This window comes from Pollicipes pollicipes, unplaced genomic scaffold (assembly GCF_011947565.3).
Source record: "Pollicipes pollicipes isolate AB1234 unplaced genomic scaffold, Ppol_2.1 Scaffold_4219;HRSCAF=4965_pilon_pilon_pilon, whole genome shotgun sequence".
Lineage (NCBI taxonomy): Eukaryota > Metazoa > Arthropoda > Thecostraca > Pollicipedomorpha > Pollicipedidae > Pollicipes > Pollicipes pollicipes.
This window is the reverse complement of record NW_023596448.1, coordinates 34,945,623-34,967,403: the sequence shown is the minus strand read 5'-3', so window position 1 is coordinate 34,967,403 and position 21,781 is coordinate 34,945,623. Positions and strand designations below refer to the sequence as shown.

At 51.2% G+C, this 21,781-nt stretch overlaps 1 protein-coding gene and 1 long non-coding RNA gene across 2 annotated transcripts; one reads left to right on the top strand and one right to left on the bottom strand.

Annotated features, from left to right (window-relative positions):
* Positions 1–409: 409 nt before the first annotated feature.
* LOC119095252 (uncharacterized) lies at positions 410–3,123 on the bottom strand. The gene is made up of 6 exons (XM_037218118.1): positions 3,111–3,123; positions 2,746–2,878; positions 2,018–2,239; positions 1,838–1,954; positions 1,038–1,183; positions 410–596 (listed from the first exon to the last, which is right to left on the bottom strand). The coding sequence occupies exons 2-6, from the start codon at positions 2,824–2,826 to the stop codon at positions 410–412; spliced, it is 753 nt and encodes a 250-aa protein (XP_037074013.1). The 5' UTR covers positions 2,827–2,878; positions 3,111–3,123.
* Positions 3,124–9,353: 6,230 nt separating this feature from the next.
* LOC119095954 (uncharacterized) lies at positions 9,354–17,840 on the top strand. Its single transcript, XR_005093958.1, has 3 exons — positions 9,354–9,374; positions 16,774–17,127; positions 17,366–17,840. It is a non-coding gene; the product is annotated as an uncharacterized LOC119095954 (long non-coding RNA).
* Positions 17,841–21,781: the final 3,941 nt, after the last annotated feature.

The window sequence follows — 21,781 nt, the reverse complement described above, 5'->3', positions numbered from 1 at the left end:
TTGTTTGCTGCAAAGCAGGCAGCAAGCAGTACACACGTAATAGCCCCCGGGCACGTGCCCACACTTGCCAGATTTTGGCGTGTCTGATACGTATGTGACCAAATGTTGCCAGTCAGAAGTGTCCGGTAGACACGCAAAATAAGAAGGTGAGGAACATGTCATGCTGTTTAACCTCAAGCGAAGAAATTGCGTACCTTGGCAGTTCATCCAAGTCGATTTTCAGTGGAAAAATTATGAGCTGCTCCCCTGTTTATCATTAATCAAACCTGCGGCCCGGTGCACCCCCCCCCCCCCCCCCCCCTTCTTGCTCTTCATTGGGCAGCGCTACAAGGCAGGTGTATTAGATAAATATCCCACGGCCCAGTGTCGACGCGCAGCACACCAGCGGTCGCTTCCCTCCTCTGCAGCACTACGAGGCGGGCGCACCCGGCGGACTGTCGCCGGTCTCCACGGCGGCCCAGACCGGCTCGGCGGCGCCCCACTCGTCCCGAAGCGCCTCGGCCGCCGCCAGGCAGAGGTGGTCGGCGCCGGGCGCCGCCACCGCCTGCACGGCCAGCGGCAGGCCAGCACCGCTCTGGCCACACGGCACCACGCTGCTGGGCGCGCCCAGCGCCCCCCACAGCTGCGCCGGCAGCGCGTTCAGCGGGCGCACGTAGCTCTGGAAGAGCAGCGGCGCCGGCGTCGGATGGACCGGGAGCAGCAGCACGCCGTCAGAGCCCAGCAGATCAACGAGCCAGCGGCGAAGCCGGCGGCGAAGTGGCTGACCGCCGCCGCCGCCGCCCAGCAGCGCCTGCACCAGCGTCGGCAGCGTCAGCTCGCTGCGGCCCAGCGGCCAGCGCAGCAGGTCGGCAGCCAGCGCGCCGTCGCCGGCAGCCAGCGCGTCCGCCAGCCGCTGGCCGGGCCGTGCCGCCCAGAGCAGAACCGCCGCCTGCGCCAGCTCAGGCAACGCCGTGCGCTCCACTGCGGCACCGCGTGCCTCCAGCGCAGCGGCCGCGGCGAGCAGCGCGCCGCGCACGTCGCGCTGGGTGGCGCTCGACGCCAGCAGCGCAGGCAAGTCGGCGCGGAGCACGCGCAGCTGCGCGACGGGCACGGTTTCGCGCAGCCGAGCGGCGGCCACCGGGCCGTGCGCCATAATCTGCGCCACCAGGCGCAGGTCCTCGGCGTGCTGGCTGAGCGGGCCCACCTGCTGGCCGACGCCGCTCTGCTCACCGTGGTGTTCACTGGTATGGTGCCCGTCTTGCTCGTCTTCCTGACTCGTCTCTTCCCACCTTTCGTGCTTGTCCTGTTTACCGCAATCTTGGTGTTTAACGAGCTCGGCATGCTTGTCTTCGTCTTCGCCTTTGTCGCACTCGACATGTTCGCCATGGCCTGCGCGCTTGTGCTCCCCATGTCGCCCGTCTTCATCGAGCAGCGCCTCCAGACCGACGCCTGCGGCGCTCACCAGCTCAGACGAAGCGGCGTGGCCGAACAGGCCGCAGAAGGCGGCCGACGTACGGAGCGCGCCGCTACCATCGGCGAGCAGCGCCAGCGGCGCGCCGGCGGCCGCCACCAAGGCGGCGCCACCGTCGCCGGGCGAACGGCGCCGGTCGTGCGGCAGCCGTGCGGCGCCGCGGAGCGCGCTGCTGCACTCCCACCAGCCGGCCGCCTCGGCGCCGGCCGTGCTGGCCATTAGCACAGCGCCGGCGGCCCGCAACGCCGCCACGGCCGGCGCGTCGCGCGCCCAGCGCTGGTCCGAGCGGCGCCGCAGACCGGCGGCGGCGCTCTGGCCGCGCGCCGCCACCGTCTCCTGCGCGACAAACGGCACGCCGAGCAGCGGGCGCCGGTCGCGCAGGCGCGCCAGCAGCTGCCGGTCGGACTCATGCGCGTCCTGCGTCTCGGCCAGCAGCTGATTGTGCAGCAGGGCGATTTCGGCGTCAGCGGCGCGCGCCTCGGCGAGCGCCTCGGCGAAGCGGGGCTGGGCGAGGCAGCGCAGCAGCGGCGACACCTCGCGCGCGCGCTCGACGAACGCGCCGACCACCAGCTCGCTGGTCAGCTGACGCGCGCGGATCTTGTCCGCCAGCTGGCTGACCGAGAGTCGGAGAAGCGACTGCCGCGGTGGCGGCAGTGGAGGGCGCGGTCGCCGGTACGCCCACTCGAACAGCAGGTTCAGCGCCTGGTCCAGCAGCTGGCGCGTCACGTAGAGCACGTAGAAGGCCGACGCCCGCCACAGGAAAAGCAGCAGGCTCACCAGGTTGAAGGCCTGCGGCAGGGTCCTGGGTCTGGCGCTACTCGGATCCGGCGCGGTGGCTGCAGCCACCGCCGCATACAGCGGGCTCTAAGCATATTGCTCGATTGGCACAGGGCAAAAATCGCACATGCCTCAAATCACGAGCCTTAAATGCGAAATTAATCATCATGATTAGCATTAACGGAGGCTCTATCTGCAATCAGAAATTCCTGAACTATCCGACTCCGAAACTGTTTAAAATTAATTTGTTTTCTTTGCATGGTGCCCGGCTTAGTCAATGAAACAAGGTTTTAAGGCATGAGCCACTATGGGCGAAGCATTAATTGGAATAGCTAGATGCCATTCCACTAAGTCACCTAGACGACAAGGAAGAAACTTTAAATCCAACCGCAGCACATGACCACAAAAGAGCACCACGGCACAACAAAACTCCGAGGACAGAGAGCACAAATCTAGCCATACCAGTCAGGGCACCGCTGCCTGACCTGAACTTGTGCAGGGTACCACCGTGACCTTACCTTTGACCTGATGCCTCGCCAGCTGTAGTCGCGTCTGTCCGAGGTCACCCACGGATACTGCTCCTTCACTGGCCGCTCCATCTCGTGAAAACAGTCGGCCACTCTGAGCGCGGCAGGGTTATTCGGCTGGACCCTGGGGAAGGTCGAGGCACGACTGGCCAGGCACTCCGGTTACGTCCTATGCACGACTTACGAGGCACTCCGCCTCGTAGTCCGCCCCACGACGGTCAAGGCACCCCGGGTACGTCCGCCCCACGACGGTCAAGGCATTCCGGGTACGTCAGAGCCACAACTGGCGAGGCAATCCGGGTACGTCCGAGGCACGACTTACGAAGCACTTCGGGTACGTCCGAGGCACGACTTACGAGGCGCTTCGGGTACGTCCGAGGCACGACTTACGAGGCACTTCGGGTACGTCCGATGCATGATTTACGAGGCACTCAGGGGACGTCAGAGCCACGACTGGCGAGGCACTTCGGGTACGTCCGAAGCACGACTTACGAAGCACTTCGGGCACGACTGGCGAGGCACTCCGGTTGTGTCCGAGGCGCTCAACCCTTGACACTCCGGCACTCCGTGTACGGTCGAGACGCTCAGGCCGAGACCCGCCGGTACTCCCGGCTGATGAGAATCAACGGTTCCGAGCAGAGCCAGTCCGACCGCTCTGCCCTGCAAAAACACACGACCCGCCAGATCCGCGCGGCGCCTGCGGCCGGTCACCCGTGTAAACACAGCGGGCCCAGCTCAGCTGTCGCCGAGCGCCGGCCAGCTCTGCCAGATCAGCAGACATCACCAGAAGTGCGGCCTGACACAGGCGCGGATGGGGCAGGTGTGACTCACGGGCCGGAGGAGCGGAGAGCGCAGGCTGCTCTGGTGCCGGCGCAGGTGGCTCCGTTCTTTTTTTAGTGTGCGAGGGGTCGTTATAGCATTGTGGTGACATGACTCCCATCACTGAGGTTTCATCCGCGGCAGGCTAGGGAAGCGTGCGTCAGATTCGACGGATGAGACGTGAAAGGAACATTGCTTGCCAAGTTGAATGTTCCAACTCCCAAAGCCAATTGGATAATTTCGATAAGGGGACTTAAGTTGTGTTGAATTTATTTGGAGTTGTAGCCCAGTAAGCCCGCGCGTATGAGAACCGCCGTTCAAGCGAAGCATCTTACACGTTTGTCCCGAACACGGTGCGGGATGCGACCTCATAGTGCTCATAGTGCGACACATAGTGCTGGTAGCCCCGTCGAGGACGGGGCAGTTCTTCGTCTCGGCGCACTACGCAGGGACAGGTGGCATGTACGCATGATTGATCCGCAAACGGCAAGGCATCGCATCGTTTTTTGCGTCCATGGGTGGCCACGATAAGCGCGGAACTTCAGTGCTCACGACGTATTGTTACCGATCGTTTCCGATGAGTCTTGCTATTTGTCTCGTGGCGGCGCGGGAATGGTCGGTTAGTCGACGTTTGAAACTGGCCCAGTCTGCGCGCGTTGCACTGTTGAATACTGCACACTTTTCACTTTTTGCACTTTGACGTAAGCAGGGCGTCGGTTGGATTGAGGCACTGAATCCGCAGTGAAGGCAGGCTGACCTATGAAATCGCCCGATTCGTTACGTGATCCGGTCACCTGCATCTGCGTAAGCGCCTACACATACTTACCGGGCAAACTACGCCGCGCAGCTCAATGGCTTATCAAACCTTCACGAGAATCCATGATGTCAGCAGTCGTAGTAAACTTCCTGGACGTACAAATCCTTTGCCGACGGGAACACATAATCTGTTACACGAGTCTTGTCCATGCAAAGCGGTAACTTCAAGCGTCTTCAGGTGATTATCCTAAGAGCACACAACATTGAGGTGACATTTCGTGTTGGTCAAGATTATGTCCAAATATTTTATTGCAACTCTAAAGCAAGTCAACGTTCAACAGGCTGGATGTGACATTGATTTCACGTTGGGAAGTTGTTCGCCGCTGGCGGGTGTGCAACCTAGGACATCCATCTGAACACGATGTCGTTTCAACATTCAAGGTGATGCAAAAGCTGGTCGCGAGAACACCCATACGATAAAAATATATGTTTATATAAAGTTAGCCATTGTACACCCTCAGTCCTCGCAAAATTTAACTTTTTATGCTTCTGTGACTGTCGCACTGTGACATCTAAGTGATAACCATTGACTCATTGTCATATTGAGATCGCGACATAGAGAAACTTGACATTGTACCGCGATATATTTACCACGTTTCTTAATTGGCGATATAGGGGAACAATGACCAAGGAAATGTTACATCAAGAACCACGACAGTTCACCCGCCGAATCCTCACTGCTCGGCAGTGAAATCCTTATGTTGTGCTTAATCTTATTGCCATGAATGAAAATCTCGTTGACAACATGGAGTCGCTGCAGCACCCTAAGTGCTCCCCGAACCTTACACCAAGAAACTTCTGGCAGTTCCCTCGGCTGAAGGAGCACCACGCGGGGGCGCTGCACGCTACGATCCCCACTGGGATCCGTCACAAGCCAGTCTGGCAAGCATGCGCCCATTCAAGGTTTCCGTGAGGCCATGAAACACCTGGTAAGCCGCTGGAAGCACTGCATTGAAGGCAGAGGATACGTGGAGAAATGAGCCACAGGTGACCGGCGTTCCGGCGTCTGCAAAGATCCGCCAGATGTGGCAGAAGTACTCACTTAGGGTCCTGCGGACTTTTTGTAGGCGTGATGCCGGCTTGCGGGTCTAAAAGCGGCAGCTTTTGTTCGTATGCTAGTAAAGGTCCATAGCACTGCCAGTGTTGATACGCAGACTCGGCTGATCTCAGCGCGTGCTCCGCCCTGTTCAGTTCGGTCAGATTGCTGTCCTTGTCTCGCCCCCCCCCCCCCCCCCTGCCGATCCCTCCCTGTGCTGTTCCGCCCACCCGTCCTCCTCGGTCGTATTACCTACTTGGAAATCCCTGCATTTTTCCCAGATGACTATCACGGCGTTGGCTGGCATCGTTTTCGCGTTCCCAAGCGCGCCACTTCATGAGTGCTGCTCGCCGACTTTTTGGGCCTCGTAACCTACAATAGGTTGGCCCTATCAATCATCACTGATAGGTCGTAATCGATCGATGTTAAATGACCATGGTCTCGGCCTAAGCAAAACTCCAGCCCAAATGACGGTATGTCCCACCCCTACACGTACTGCAACTTTTTTGCATAAGTAGCCAGAAAAAAGCCAGCAAGAGCAAAGTCCCTTGAGTGTATAGGGTAAAGCCTCTGTAGGCTTGTTAGCAGAGATTTTTAGCAGCATGGTAGTCGACAGCAGCAGCGGTGCCACGCATTCTGAGGAGGGAGGGGCATGAGTTTACGGGATGCTTTCTGGACAAAATCGGGGTATCCTGGGCAGCTTTGTATTCAGTGGGTCGGGTGGTGGGGGGGGGGGGGGGAGGACACCAAAGGTGCGTGCCCCTCCATTTATTTTACTACAGGTATCAGTATTCATAAGGATAGAAATGAACAACTTCGCATTCAGAATAGAAACTCTGGTTTATAGAGACAGGTCTCAGGGTCCAGCAAAGGGCTTCCTCATTCTTCAACAGGGCTCCCGTTCTAAAAGAAGGGTTTGTGATGCATAGAACAACCCCTTTATCTAGCAAAGAGCCCTGTTGAATCGAAAATGGGATGTTCAAGTCCGGACGGATGTTAAATGTTAAATTAAATGTAACTGGATGTTTACTTCTTCAGGGGAGCCCGTGCTGCTCATTATTGACTTCCTTACGATTCGTTTCCATCTCTACCCACCATCCGAGTAAGCTGCCATCATCGAGCCAAATGACAGCCAAGCGTAGCGGACGTCGACGTCAACTGTGAGCTGTGGATGCTTTCACGAAAGCTTGTGGTACACCTCACTGACGCGATCCTGATACACATCACGCCATCATTTTCTTTTTTCATTCGGTTGAAGAAGTGCAGCGACACGAGTAGCGCCTGGAGTGATTGTAAGCAATATCTATTTAATGTTTATTTAAAAACTTAAATAATTTTGGCCAGTTTTACTTTTTTGAGCTTTTTTGGCGGGTGGGTGGTCCATCCTTGTACATTGAATTGAACTCTTAACAATACCTTTCTGAAAACGGCGTCTCAGCGTCAGCGTCAACACAGCGTCATCTCAGGTCGCATGTATTGATGACCATGCCCGCCCATCTGCCAGAGTTTGTCAAGAATCACGGAATTTTGTTCCCAGCATCGTCATGGCATGTTTAATCTTAAACACGCGCTCGGCTGGTGGGCCATTTTGACCCCTTAAGGTTTTTCGGAATAATTTCCGAAAAGCGCAGCGCAGCCGCCCTAAACTATGCATAGCTGTATCTAATCGACCAGCGGATCTTTAGCATAACCAATGGAATTTCCTGGTAAGATCGCAAACTTGCGGCAGGTCAAAGTCAGGCCGTGGCAGTCAGCGAAGACAATTTCCTTGGAATCGTTCAATCAGATGTGACACCGGAGTGTTAGACGAAATTAGTTATCTCTGGGATTGTTTTTTGGATAATATGGCCATGGCATGTCTTATTACGACAAATTATATTAACCTTGGGCCAGGTATGAAGTCAACCAAGGGAAGCCAACCTGCTTTTTACTGGAGTGCCTGCCTTATGAGATTATTTCTGGTACTCATTTCCAATTTCTTCATAGCAGGGATCGCAACAAACATTTTCCATGGACTTTGAAAGGTCAGAGTGGGTCACTGACATCAAGTGACCTAGATTAGCCTATTACTTTTAAAGATCAGACTGGGTCACTGGCATCGAGTGACCTAGATTGACCTATTTCTTTTAAAGGTCAGACTGGGTCACTGGCATCAAGTGCCCTAGATTAACCTATTTCTTTTAAAGGTCAGACTGGGTCACTGGCATCAAGTGACCTAGATTAGCCTATTACTTTTAAAGATCAGACTGGGTCACTGGCATCAAGTGACCTAGATTAGCCTATTACTTTTAAAGATCAGACTGGGTCACTGGCATCAAGTGACCTAGATTAGCCTATTTCTTTTAAAGGTCAGACTGGGTCACTGGCATCAAGTGCCCTAGATTAACCTATTTCTTTTAAAGGTCAGACTGGGTCACTGGCATCAAGTGCCCTAGATTAACCTATTACTTTTAAAGGTCAGACTGGGTCACTGGCATCAAGTGCCCTAGATTAACCTATTACTTTTAAAAAATCATACTGCCTGATGTAATCCTTGTTGCTGACACAAATTCAAAAACCAAAACAATTTCCTGAGTTTTTGGTCACCACGACATTTCAAAAACCGAACAAGGTCACTGACCTAAAATTAACGGCAGTGACCTTTGCTTAGAACAGGTATCCAGGCACAAGGCAGTTGCATAAGGAGGTCTGGGGAAAATTCAGACATAAATGTGGAGTTCGAACTTGTTTGACATCTAAATTGACCCAAAGTCGTGACACAGGAGCCTCACATTTTTGACATAAGCGAGCTCATATACAGTTCAACACACCCTGTGAATTTGGTGTCACTTGCTTCCATAGTCGTTTTTTTTAGATATCAGGCGTTTAAATTGACCACCACTAGAGCATGTAGTAACTAATCGGCGACATGGGCGCGTGTTTAGAAATTAGCCTACTCAGCGCTAACCCGTCCCCCTTTACACTTTCACATTGCACAACGTTGAGAAAGGTTGAGGAATGTTTTCCTCTTCCGAGGTCTAGTGTAGGCAAAGCTAAAAGACGTGAGGCTCGGTGTCAAATGTCCGTTTTCCAGCATCCGTCAATGACGCACGCGCACGCACGCACACACGCACGCGCGCAGTTCAGGTATGCACTGTTGGCATCATGGCATGGTCAAAGGCCGCTTTCTTCAACTGCTTAAGTCAAGAAATGGCCGTTCCGTTTCCCATTAGTTTAATGGTATGCAAACAATGTGGTATGGCAAGCGTGACATGGATCATACCAAATTTCTATGAAATAACATACGGTGGCCATCTAATCGGCGCTCTCCAAAAGATATCCATCACTGGGGCTTCAGGTTTAATTTTCAGATGCGAACAGTCCTTTGTCAGGCGTGCTTGAGCCGAAACATTGCTGCTTGGTACATCTGAGGGTTTGCTCTGTCGGGGTGCAAGTGTAACTTAGAGTGTCTATCATCGATAATTTTGGTATGTAAGGCAGAAGGTCAATTAAGAAGCCCACGAATGTCGTCATGCTCCAAGCGCAGGTAATGCGAAATTTTCTTTGAAATTAGTTTGATTTCTTTTTTCTCTATTTGTAGATGCTTCACAATTAAAATACGTCTGTTGGGGTAGCCGTGGCAGCCTGCTGACATGAACTTTTCTCAGCCTGCTCCATCCACGGTTTCACTTTGGCGGAGGTCCCCGCTCTTAACCCCGATCCTGTTCGAGAACATTCCACTCCTGGTGGAAATTCCCAGCTCCTACCAACGCCACCACGTGACGGTCCTGCTCAGCTTCCTTGATCATGCAGACGTGGCTTAGCGTTTCATAAGTAGAAGGATGCGGATTTGAAGATAAAGAGAGGATCGGCGGAAAGCCCGACACGCCACCACGTCTTCACAGGTGTATAAAACACCCAGCTGTGCCTGAAGGCAGCGCCCAGTCCTTGCACCGTTCCACGACAGCAGGTGAGTGTCTGCAGCAGCGTCGTTGCTCGGCCTGGATCGGCGATGGCACTAGCAGTAGCTGAAATAAGGAGAGAGTTGCTGGAGTCTGGCCCTCGGTGTCAACCAGTTTCACAACAGATATTTCGGTGTTTTTGGCAATAGCTTGCAATGCTACTTGGACAACTGGTGGGACAATCCAAGGTATGAACGCCGCTGCTGTTGGTTTTTCCTTTGGCTGTTCTGCTTTTTCAGCATACTTGTTGGGCTCCTAGTCCATAAAGCCCATGATGCACCCGTGGCCTGGGGAATACCTAGGTCACGCGGTGTGACTGAAAGTCCAGGTCTTACTGATTTTTGACTGGAAGTCCAGGTGCGATCAAGTGCTATCGATTTCGGCCAACTCATGCCGTGAACGTGTTGTTGGTCGCCTCGATCTGAGCGTCTTGGGATAATGGCCTGTTCTCGCCGGCTGGGTAGATGATCTCCAGTCGCTGATGTGGTCCAGGAATGTCGTTACGTCTTTTTAGGGTCGTCGACATATTTTAGACACACTGCTGGTCTGAGTGATGCAGTTGCTATTACCACATCCTCGAAATCTTTCAAATGCATGTTGGAGCTTTCATTGGCAGAGGTGGTCCTACGGCCACCTCCTCGGTTTGCTGACAGCATTGTTCGATCACACCGAACGTGAGCACCTCCACGCTGTTGTTCGTTTGCACACCTGCCCTTTCAAAAGCGCCTCGTCGTTCCCCTACGCAATCAGCGCAACGTTGAGGGCGTCATGAGCTGCACGTTGGTGAACAGGACACCACGTCGAAGCAGAGCGGTAGTGAGTCGGGGTTTTCCACTAAGAGGATTACTTTAATTACCTGCGGATGGCGAGATGGGCCCGGCAGACGACGATGGGTTTTGGGGTGATGGTTATATGGTTTTGGGGTCATGGTTATATTTTGTATTTTATGGTTATACTTCTTACTTGGATCTCGTTGGTCACACTTGGCCTCTGGGAGTTGGGCCTATTTCAATGGTTGTCACGCGCTGCACTTGGCTTGTCTCACTGCTTCCTCTCGATTCGGAAGGTGCAGGTAATTTTTGCGCGTTTGAAGCTGGCAAATTTAATCCTTTGTCCATTATTGCTTCCTCTTGTGGTGATTGATGTCCGTCACTTGTTTCCGGCATCGCCTTTTTTGTTTGTGGTTTGGTTTTAATGTTTTCTTGTGTTTGAGTGTCTCCATCGTTCGAATGTCAGCCTTTGCCACCCTTCGACCTTTGGCTGCATGAGCACTTTTGAATGAGTTCTATATGTGGTCGAAGCTGGTTCTTACTATGTGAACGTTGACTCCACGCTCGGTGTTGATTGCCCCACATAAATTTTGTTCCTGTGGTGGAAGGTAATTGGCTTTCTTACCAGAACGTGGGTCGTTTTTTCTCCCATCAGTTTGACTCATTTGATTTTGACGTTAATTGGTGCTTTCAGTCCTGCATGAATGGTCATGCTGTCTATATATATATATGCATACGGAGATCAAAGGTTGCGTAATGCGCGCTCGCTTGGTAGTCAGTTGCACCCGCCTACGCCCGTGGGATGCCGCTTCGGATTTGCAGCGATAGATTTCAGTTTTTTTGTTGCTGTTTTTTTACCAAGTGAAGCGGGGTTTGAGCATTGCGTATGGAGTCCGTGTTCGGACCATCGCTCTCGTACGATGTGTTGGCACGTACACAACGTTCCAGTCAGTTCATTTTTTAGTTGTCGTCGGGAGTTATTGAGTCCTGAACGGACTCCATGAGACTAAACGAACTCAAATCAGGTCATGTAATATGGTGAAGGAAGACTGTGCTCTGTTTTAGCAGGCTAGCACGGAACACATATCCGTTATATGGCGCCGCATTTGGTGGAAATGCACGTCACGTGCCAGAGCTTTACATCCGGTTTTTGGGCATTGCACATCGCGGCAAATACCGTGAAAGATGAGCGCTGCATCGCCCCATACGGCAAACCACACAGCGGCTTAGCTACAATATTGATAGCTACATATTTATCAGAATGAAAATGAAATGTTTTTTAGTAAACTGATTTTAGATCGAGTTAATTGGCTAAATGTATCTGTTGCGACAAGGCGCAAGGTGCAGATAGTATGACACCTTGCCTAGCGGAAGGTCACGCAATAAACTGGGCAACATGTTAAGGAATCCGATGCGTCTTTTCTAAATGGGCATTTTTAGTATATAGCATGGGCTCACACAGAACTGCAAAAAAATAAAGATGTGATCCAGTCGTCGTTGCGAAACAAAAGGTGAACAAATGTTCCCGGCTTCAAAGGAAAGGCTCCAAATGTAAAAATACTAAAGCAAGCATTAGGTGTGATGAAACAAGCTCTCTTATAACTATTGTTCTACTTCTAGGTAGCAAAGACTGCTCCACACAACAAAATTTCTCTGCTTAGTGAATATGCCCCTCGATTCGTCATTGTTTGATTACGTCATCGTACCCTACACAACATTGATCGAGAGCCAATTGACGGCCGTTTGATCCGGAAATCGTGGTCACGAACGCCAGGCATGAACGACCCTACCATTACATTTTACTCGGCCTTGATCGCCGCGTGGCTTATGGGATTGCAATATTTCAGTGACGCTATCATGGCATCATAAGTACCAAGGTGACCTGGAAATACACTCCCGAAATGCTCTCCCCATTTTCGTGCGCGTGTGGGTCAGAAACTAGAGAGATTTTTAAGGCCTTGAGAAGGGCAGGATTGTGAAGTGCCCTGAGAGGCCGTCAAGATGGCTGCTTCAGCTCAAAACCCCATACAAATGTGGAACCTTCCCTTTCATAGACGCGACCAGTAATCAGGCTGAAAAACGGCACCCATTTAACCGAACCATGTTCTTAAACGCAACATACAAAAATGTTCAGAGCGATATACGTTTTGCACGCACAAGATGCATACAACCGTGTGAACATTGCGAGCCTCTGTTCTTAACGTCAGTGGTGAGGAGTGCTTTTTTGGCGCCTACGAAATTCGGAAACGACTCATTTGTCACCTGGGCCCAATGCATCCAAAACCGTTGTAATATGACTAAAATGCGATAAACCCCATCAAGGACAAGTTAAATGCAGTGAGTCATAAGCAGCACGAACATCTTTTTTCATCACAGCACGAACGTTAGTTTAGTTGGTGTCCGTTTTGGGGAGTTGCACTTACAACAGTTTCACATTCCGCCAGTTCTGTCATATTCGACAGTTCCATCCCGTCCATGCCAAAAGCACCGGTGTTTGGAACGTAAGTATCACGGCACGAACGGCTGGTGCAACGAGCGTAAAGCCGACAGGCGTGTTGATTTGGCTAAGGCCTCAGACGTCGCGTGTGCGGAAAACGACGAGGGCTTTTATGGCCAGTGGGCGTATCATCATACATGGCACGTAACATATCCCATGGACTATTTGGATACATATTGGAACGACGCCAAAACCTCGATAAATGCAGGAATAATCATGCAGTACGGTTTGAAATGGGGATGCAATCACCCCACAGCACAAGCCTAAGCATCACTCTGATAGGGGGAGGTGCGACGCTCGCGCTGATATTTTCTGAGCAGGCCTCGCCATCATGTCGTGCCATCGCGCCCAAATTTCCTCCGCTTTTGGGGCACTCCTTGTGCGTGTTTTGACACCTAAAACGTAAACCTGGGATTTCCGATTTCTTAGAAGCGGCAGTGTTTTAGGAGCACTGCAAGGCGGACCATGGCCAGCGGGAATCGCAGGTCGGCGCCGACTGCTCCGCGGGCGGTGCGCGGTCGACCGACGCCGTTATGTTAACAGAGCCCTACGCTGCAAATGTAAGCTTAAACATGCAAAACTGCGTGTCGTTATGTTACGAATTTAGCAAGAAGCCCGCCTGTTTATGTGTCGAGTCGTCTCGGAGCATGGCCTCGTTCAAAGGGGTGTTGCAAATTTGCATGAGGTTTTGAACCGAAAAAGCCATCGTGAAGATCTTTCGGTACTGTAAACAATCCTACCCTTCTTGAGCACTAAGGCCCTCTAGTTTCTGAGCTGCACGCCCGCCAAAGTGGGGAAAGGTATATCGGGGCGAGTATTTCAAGGTCACCTTTGCATTCATGACGTCATAATAACGTCGTTCAAAACCTGCCATTCAGTAAGCCACGCGGCGATCAAGACCGATAAAAATGTAATTATCGATCATATATACGTTCACATCTGGCATCTGTGAGCCCGATTTCCAGATATAACGGCCGTCAATTGGCTTTCAATCAATGTCATGCAGGGCATGATAATGTAATCAAGCCATGACACATTGAGGGGCAAATTCACTAAACAAAGTCTATGCCGTCTTTCCTACTTAAAAGTATACCAATCGTTACAAGTTAGCCTGTTTCATCATATCTGATGCTTGGTTCAAAGTCTTCACATATTATTATTATATACAAATTATATACAAATATTCCCTTTAAGCCGTGCCCGGCCTGGGTTTGGGACGCCCGCGCGCGTCCGGGAAGTTCAGCTCCCCTGGGGTTTCCAATTTTCGTACGTTGTACGAGAAAAACAAAGATGCCGTTGTGAAGGCCCTATCAAATCATGAAAAATGCACGCTTAAGTTGTGACCTCGAGCCAAATGTGAGGTCGCCAGATTACAAGAAAGGTAAAACACGGTCGCTCTGATAGATGCGGTTAAAACGTGCTTGAGTATGTCAATACGGATGTTGAGGACAAGAAAGTGAGCGTTCAGACTTTGCGAAGTCCATTCCGATCATTTATGTTTCCCCACAAGGGTCAGGTTAGGTTAGGTTACCGTTCAAGTTTGGTCTGTCAGTAATTACAAGACCGATATTTTTTCTTTCATAATGTGCTTCTGATTACGTCCATCGTATTAGGTGTACCTGTTAGAAAAAGTGCTTCAGATATAAAATAACTCCTTTAGGCTGACCTAGAGGTTAGCTGAGGTCAACATAGGTAAAATTTATAAACCATCCAACCTAAAAAAATTGAAGTGCCAACCTGGTCTAAGTGACCAGTGCAATGCTTTTCTGTGGTCAGAAATGGTGGGTTGTACATTCACAGGTACTCAAAATAACATACCTGTCCTATACATTATACAAAGTCCCTTCAACATTTGGCGATGCATCTGTAACAAGTAGAAGGGGAGCTTTGGCACATCGGGTTATATGTCATCAACTTCACAAACACGTTAAGGAGGTGGTTGCACGCGTCGCACTCGTTCATCTAGCCTCTCCGCGGCTAACAACAGAGGTGATCGACTTTGGCTGATCTCATATGACCTTGCATGTCCTCACTTGACCAGTTTTGACCTCATCTGGAGTAGAACGATACCACGGCATGCTTTCAGTGCGCTACTCGAATACTGCGCCGAAAATTACATAATACAACTGCCTGTTTGGCAATCAGCATGTGTTTTACAGAAGGCATCCACGGGGGCAGGTCATGACCTGGGCCAAGTTCTTGTGCTCTGTGGTCTTATCACGGTTGTGGCTGTGATTTATTACCCTTGTCCTTGTATTGAAACATCAAAACTGCACAAAAAGATGAGCACTAACGTCAAATATTTACGACAAACCAAAATTGAACCGAGCTTAGGTCAATGAGCTCGCCTATTGAAAAAATATGACAGCGCAAACTGTACCCATTTAAAACCGAAACTCAAAACAAACTTCGAGGCTCACCTCTTTGACCTGGCACAGGCTTCTGATCAAACTTCAAATCTGAACAAGGGGTGTTCAAGTAATTGATAAACAGGTACTGAAAATCTGGTGTTGCCGTCGTTTTTTACCTGTGCTAGATAAAAAACAGGAAAATTCAACTTCCCCGTCCGAGCGCGGGATAAATCAACATGCAAAACTAAAAAGGTCAATTTTCAGGAAGACTTAGCCTATGACTTTGCCTACTAGGGCCAATTATCCAACAGGCAGCATATAATCCATTACCAATGATCTCATGGAGACCAACTTATTGTTTTCTTGCCAGGCTCTGTATTTCTTTGTTTCGAAGCGGCGGAGTGCATTGCACGATATCCCCAGCGTCTCGCATCCCATCCGGTATTAGTCAGTGGCACGAAAAGTAGGCCAAATCCGGGGAGAAACGCCGTTTGTAAATGCATTTTGTAGGTATGTTAAGTCTTTCAGGTCTTAGCTTCCCGGAACTCACTTTCCAAAACCACGCTCCAGCTATCATATCTGAAAAGAAAGTGGGATAAATTGGGAGCAGGTTTGTTTTTAGTACACTTGGGAGAAAGGCTCAGCAATTTTTCCTTGCTTAGCCTCCTCCTTCGCCCACCTCCTATGTATTTTGCAACGCTACGTTTCTGTAGCAAGGTTCTGTTCTGTTTTACATTTCCCGATAAACATGAACTTTCATTCGCCAAAGAATAACATCATACATAGCTTGAAACGAGATTATGCAGTTCAGGTCATACCCCTTGCACCCTTGCCCCAGTTCAACCAGCGGCTTACCACTTCAAAGCCGCTGTTCTTCTCAGGGGCAGGGGGCTCCAGATAAATCCCTGACATGCGCCACTTCAATGTCCATCGTTGGCCTCCGAAGTTACAGTTAGGGTATCCGTAAATAGCAAACCTGTTAGATCAGCGAGGTTTTCAAACACTCCTGCCCGCCCGGCCGGCATGGTAGATCTCTAGAGGAGCCGTACAGCTCCTCATAGAAAGTGACGACAAGCTTCCACAAGCCGATGAGCTTCTCACGACCCAAGCACAACCAGCGGCAGCTTATGCACATGTACATACGGTCTTACACTGAATCCAGCTCACGACCGCGTCTCCACCATTCGAAGCTATCCGTCTGAAGTGGCGCTACTTTTCAAAACGTCTCGTAGCAGACTGATCACGTCCGGCTCAAGGTGCTGAAGCAAGCCACCGTTCCCACGGCTAGTAATGAGTCTAATTATCTGTTACTCGTTCATACTGTTTGTCATCTTACAGAAATCTTGGATGGCCAATATGTGAAAAGCACTGGTCTGACGGACATGGAAAAACACTGCATCACCACTGATCTGTGACGTCAGCACTGATATAGTATAGTTTGTTGCATATTTCTGCCCATTTCTTCCAACAATCCGGACGGAAGCTGCAATATTTGGAAACATTTGGTGACTCAGCCCGCTCACGGCAATGTTCTGACATATTCTGGACGAGCACGCGCTTCAAGTGTTGGCGAGTGCAAACCAATACTAAGGCTATGGTTTGCTGCATTTGTTTTTCTTTTGAATTTTGTCACAAAACAGCTCACAAAAAGTGTCATTTTTGTGACCGACCATATCCAATAAATCGGAAGCTTCTTCACCACTGCTTAACGCATCTAACTCAGCTCGTGTCGACGATACCAAACTGTGTTTCCTGACTTCTGGCGCACCTCACCAGTTCTACTCCTCAGGTCGCCATGAAGCGGTTCGCCATCCTCTTCAGCGCCATGAACATCGTCAGCTGGGGCTTCCCCCACGGGATCGGCTATGGAAATGTTGGAATTTACCCCAACGGGGGCGTGGCTCCCCTCGGATATCCCTTGGGCGGAGGACTTCCCCTTCATGCTCCCTGGCAGGGCGGACTTCCTGTTAATGCCCCATGGCAGGGCGGAGTTCCCGCTCATGCTCCCTGGCAGAGCGGACTCATCTATGCACCCCCAAGCCCCGGCGTAGCCAGGGGATCTGCCCAGGGCAATGTGGTTAGGGGTCAAACTCTGGGCCCGGCCGGCTTGTCTTCAATCACCAACGTTAAAGCCACAGCACAGGTGAGCTTCTGCTGGTGTGTTCTGCTGGCAGGTGCGGCAATCCGTTTTTGGCGACTCGTGCATTGTGTTTTAACATTATAACGATCGACGTATAAACTTTCTGAATTTGGCCATGCTGCGAAAAGTAACTGCAGAGTAAGCACCACAGTCGGTGAAAAGGGCGACGCGGCGACTAGGAGTCGCCTGCTCCATCCTGTTCTCCAGCCCAGAATGTGACGCATGCGTTCTCTGTTTGCAGGGTTTCGCCGCGAACGGCGGCCGCAGCGAAAACTCAGCGTATGCCAACAATGCGCAGCTCGGCGGCCTCCTGGGCCAGAGCTCGACCTCCGACGCTGGAGCTGTCTCCAACCAGTCCGGCGGGGGAGGCTACTTTTGGTAGCAAACAGATGGCGGTCGCGACCAGCGCCGGACTGGAGCACGGTGCTCTTGACGGTTGGAAAACCGAGAATAGTTTTAGACTGGTGGAAGATAGCGTTACCTAAGAGGGATCCTGAACACCAAGCCTTTCGTGGAAGCCACATATATCCAAGCAAGTCCGAAACTTCACAAATGTGTTGTCATATCGAACTTCTGAGGAACAACCGCTGGATAGCGAGTGACATTGTTTGAAGGTCGCTGACCTAGCCGGATGACTTCTCGTCATACACTGAGTCCGCGGTACGTCAGGGCGTGTCTCGAGATACGAGTGTAACAATGATCACCACAGTCAAATTTTCCCCTCTTGTTTATGCATGATAATGTCCTATGCTGTTTGTATATTAAGAATAAAAAGCTCGCATTGTCCTGTATGGTATCGCTACCACTTAACTTCAAAGGGTATGTTCTACATTTGAAGATAGCAAAACAATTATCAGATAGGATCAAATAATGGTTTACTTTTAAGTGAAAAAACTGCTTTAGACCACACAACTTATCTTTTTAGTGAATATGCTCCTCACTGTGACGTTGTTTGTGTCATCGTACGTTACACAACATTCGTTGAGAGCTAATTGACGGCCGTTTCATTTGGAAATCGTGCTCATGAACGCCAGATATGAACGACTCGTCCGTAATATCTTTATTGGCCTTGATCGCCGCATGGGCAGCGCAATAACGGGATTTGAATGAAGTTGTTCCGGCGTTAACGATGCCTGGGTGACCTTGAAATAGTATGCACGAAATGGGTTGCACATCTATGCGGGCGCGTAGCTCAGAATCTGGAGGGGTATCGGTCTTAAAAAAGGCAGGGCTGTGAACTGCACCGAATTATCGACAAAACGGTTATTTCATTTTGATACCCCATTCAAACGTGGAACCTCCTCTCAGATCCCAAAATTGTGGCGGCAATTATGGTGGTGTTACTACCGAGACTTTTCACCAAAGGTATGCAAGTGCTGTGACTTACTTTCCACATCTGGAATCAAGCATGGTCGACTTGTTGACAGGACCAAGGCCATGGGTCCGAACACGATCCAAACAATGCCGAGAGAGCACGCTGCAGTTTCGTAAAGGCTCGGTGTAGCCGCGCCGAACTGCACGACTGTCGGCAGTTGAATAGTGGGTCTTTTGGTGTACAGAGCTAGACGCGCCTTGTAAGGCCCACGACCTTACAGGTCGTGGTCCTGGCAGGTCCAAGTCAGGCGCGGATGTCAACAAAGGGCAATTTCTTGTTAAGTGAAGGTGGTTTATTTTCAGCATAACAACGCATAGGGATCGGGGCTGTCAAATTGGACTACTAAACCAATGTTATTGAAACTCTTACTAAAAGCTCAGCCTTTCACTGCGAACCATACATATATTTAATGTATGAGGTTTTTAACACGCTTGGCGACATTTCACATACTGTTTTTGTTGCACGGACACCAACTACAGGCTGGTCGAACAAACAGGCTGTGCGTGAAGCAGCTAGGCGAGAGCTGGCAGAGATTACGAACATTGGCTAAACATGTTAGCATTTCACTGGGCATTGCTGCTGGGATGCCATGGATATACTTGTGTAGGAGAACGTGGCGACGTGCCCGCCAGGACTCGTCCAAAAACCGACTGACACCCGCGAGGGTCGGGCCCCTGCCGCCGCCTCAGCCGCCGACCCTTGACCCCCGGCGAATCGGGAGACCCGCAGTCACGTGGCGCCCCCCGGCACCCAGTCAGATGCAGAGCTCTGGAGACGAGGGCGAGGGCGGACATCCCGCACAATCACACCACAACCTGTGCCTGCAGAGCCAGTGCAGGGGGCTCGCTGGTACTGGTGTCCTCAAAGCAAGGGATTTTCTTGCAGCTTCCAATGAACTACTAGGATCTTAATCGTCCTTGTTCATTTCGTAAATTGCTAGTAATCCTCCCGTAGTTCTTGCCTAAACGAATTTTGCGCTCGTTTGTTAGGGTGGCATTACAATTTATTCGTGGTTTTGAGGTGTGTACGAATTTACATGAAATGGTATATCTTAATGGCAAAGCGTTCCGGACGACCAACATATTCCCGGCTTCTCGACAGGGGATCTAAAGGAAAATACGATTATTACACAGTATTTATAAGTAGCCATGGTCAGATGTATTCAGTCTGCGTCGAACATACTTTGCTGTGACGCCATGCAACACCGCGGCTTCACTCCAAAAACGCCAAAGCGTTAAGAACGCCATCTCTTATCGCAGAGCTCCTTGCAGTCGGCACCCGCCTAGCCAAGGAGTTTCGTCAGAGTTCAGATCGCGAGACCTCGTTGCAGGTAGGCTACCGTGGTAAAGGGTGCACAACCATATATGGGTAGATAGACGTGCATGGCGCCTGACCGGACCTACCGTCCCGCCAATGCCCCGGTTACCTGTCTCATCCTACCCTTGTGGCTCACATGAGCGTTGATGTCGGGCGTGCCTGAGTCACAACGGGTCGAGTCGTACGCTAACACTTTCTGCCCCGTATACTGACCAATAGGCTCCTCGATATAAATTCGCTCTTGCGGGGAGGCGTGACAGCGGCAGCCGGCGACGCACAAACGTCCAGCGGCGGCCCGGCAGCAGCGCAGCGCACGCATCCCACCACGGAATCCCCCCCCCCCCCCACACACCATGCACACACAGTAACAAACTATTGTGCATTTTTAACAAAACTAACAAAGAAAAAAGTTACTTAAATGGTTTAGAACATGCCGGCTTGCGAGCTTTTGGAGCAAAAACCCTGACGCCCGGCGTTGCGTCCTCCATAACCCGCGCGGCGTCGGCTACACCAGTACCGCCGGCTAATAGGCGGGTGCAAATGATGACGCCTCTGAAAGCTGCACTTTCGAACGATTTAGCACATATATTCGTAGAAGGCAATTCTGATGTTTAAAACACTTGTGCAATTTCTAAATTTATCATAGGGACGGATTAGCATGCACACCAAGGCAAACGAGTGCAGAACTGGTGGTGGAACTGGAGGCGTAAAGGAGCAATCTCTTTTTCCGTGTTGCTGTAACTGTAAATGCTTTTAGAGAATAACGCGAGACTTAAAACGAAGTTCACGCCCAGTCTCATTTTTTCAACGGCACACATCACTTTTGAAATAGATTCGGAATACTTTTTCAGGGCGGCCGCTCTCGCACTCCGGCACTTACCGTCCGGTGATAGGTGCGTCGGCTAAGGCCGTTCGGTTTTGCAGACGCTGTAACCACGCCCACAGCTGTTCTCGCTCCTAAGACTGCGAACGCACAGACTCAAAAATTGTTTAGATTGAAGTGCTTCGCTAGTCGATTCTGAAAATTATGGACGTCCCGCAACAAACATGTGTTGGTCTTTTATCTTTCTTGACCTCGTTTCAATCGACCATACCAAACACTTATAGGAACCCTTACCTTTTTTCCAGACAAAGGGCGCCGTGGGTAAAACACTAAGAGGCACTGTATCGTTCCCGGACAGGGGTTGGGGGGCTAATCGATCCAAGCGCGGGGCGAGTACCGACTGCCATTCTGACGTCACTGAGGCTGGTTCCCCAGCTCGATCCAGGGCCCTTAGAAGGATGCATCATACACTATCCCTTCCCATCACACATCATCCTTGACGCGCATAACAACGTCTCTCATCCCCGCAGATTGTCCGATGGTTACGCAGGGACTTAAGTTCGGCTCAATGAACGCCTAGTTTAAATGGGGTGAATGTACTCTGTTCCAAACAGGGGCCCTAACTGGCACAGGCTGACTGACTGACTGACTGACACCTTTTTTCCTCAGTGTGAACTCTTGTAACTCACACGTGTTTTCCTTGTCAGAGGGCCCCGACCAACGCAAAAAGCCTTCTGGCATTCGGGGTCCGGTCCCGTTTTATTTTAAACAAATGCTCCCCCGGGTCAACACATGACCCCTTATTAACACAGGAACCCTTGTTGGTCACTGAGGTCCCCTAATCAACACAGGCCCCCTCATTGTTTCAAGGGCCTCGATCGGTGCAAACTGCGTGCACCAGCCCCGCTCCTGCTCGGGAAGTAGGCCCTAGGACTCAAGCCGACACGGAGCCAACCGTTTAGCGCTGGTGGCCTCCGGCCGAAGTAGACGCTAGCGTTGGCCCAAAGTCTCAGTCGGCGCAAGGTGTTCTCTGACCTACAACTAGCTCTTCGTGCCCTTCGGTTCCTCACGATCAGATCCTTGATCGCCGGTGTCGAAGGGTCCCTCGGTTCCCTCTGCGGGCCCTTGAGACACTGCCCCTG

Excerpts from the sequence above, each read along its gene's own strand:
- LOC119095252 (XM_037218118.1), bottom strand. The coding sequence starts at position 2,826 with ATGGAGCGGCCAGTGAAGGAGCAGTATCCGTGGGTGACCTCGGACAGA. Across the intron at positions 2,240-2,745 it reads GGCGAGGCATCAGGTCAAAG|GCCTTCAACCTGGTGAGCCT; the intron begins GTAAGGTCACGG and ends ACCCTGCCGCAG. Across the intron at positions 597-1,037 it reads GACTTGCCTGCGCTGCTGGC|CAGCGTGGTGCCGTGTGGCC; the intron begins GTCGAGCGCCAC and ends GGGCGCGCCCAG.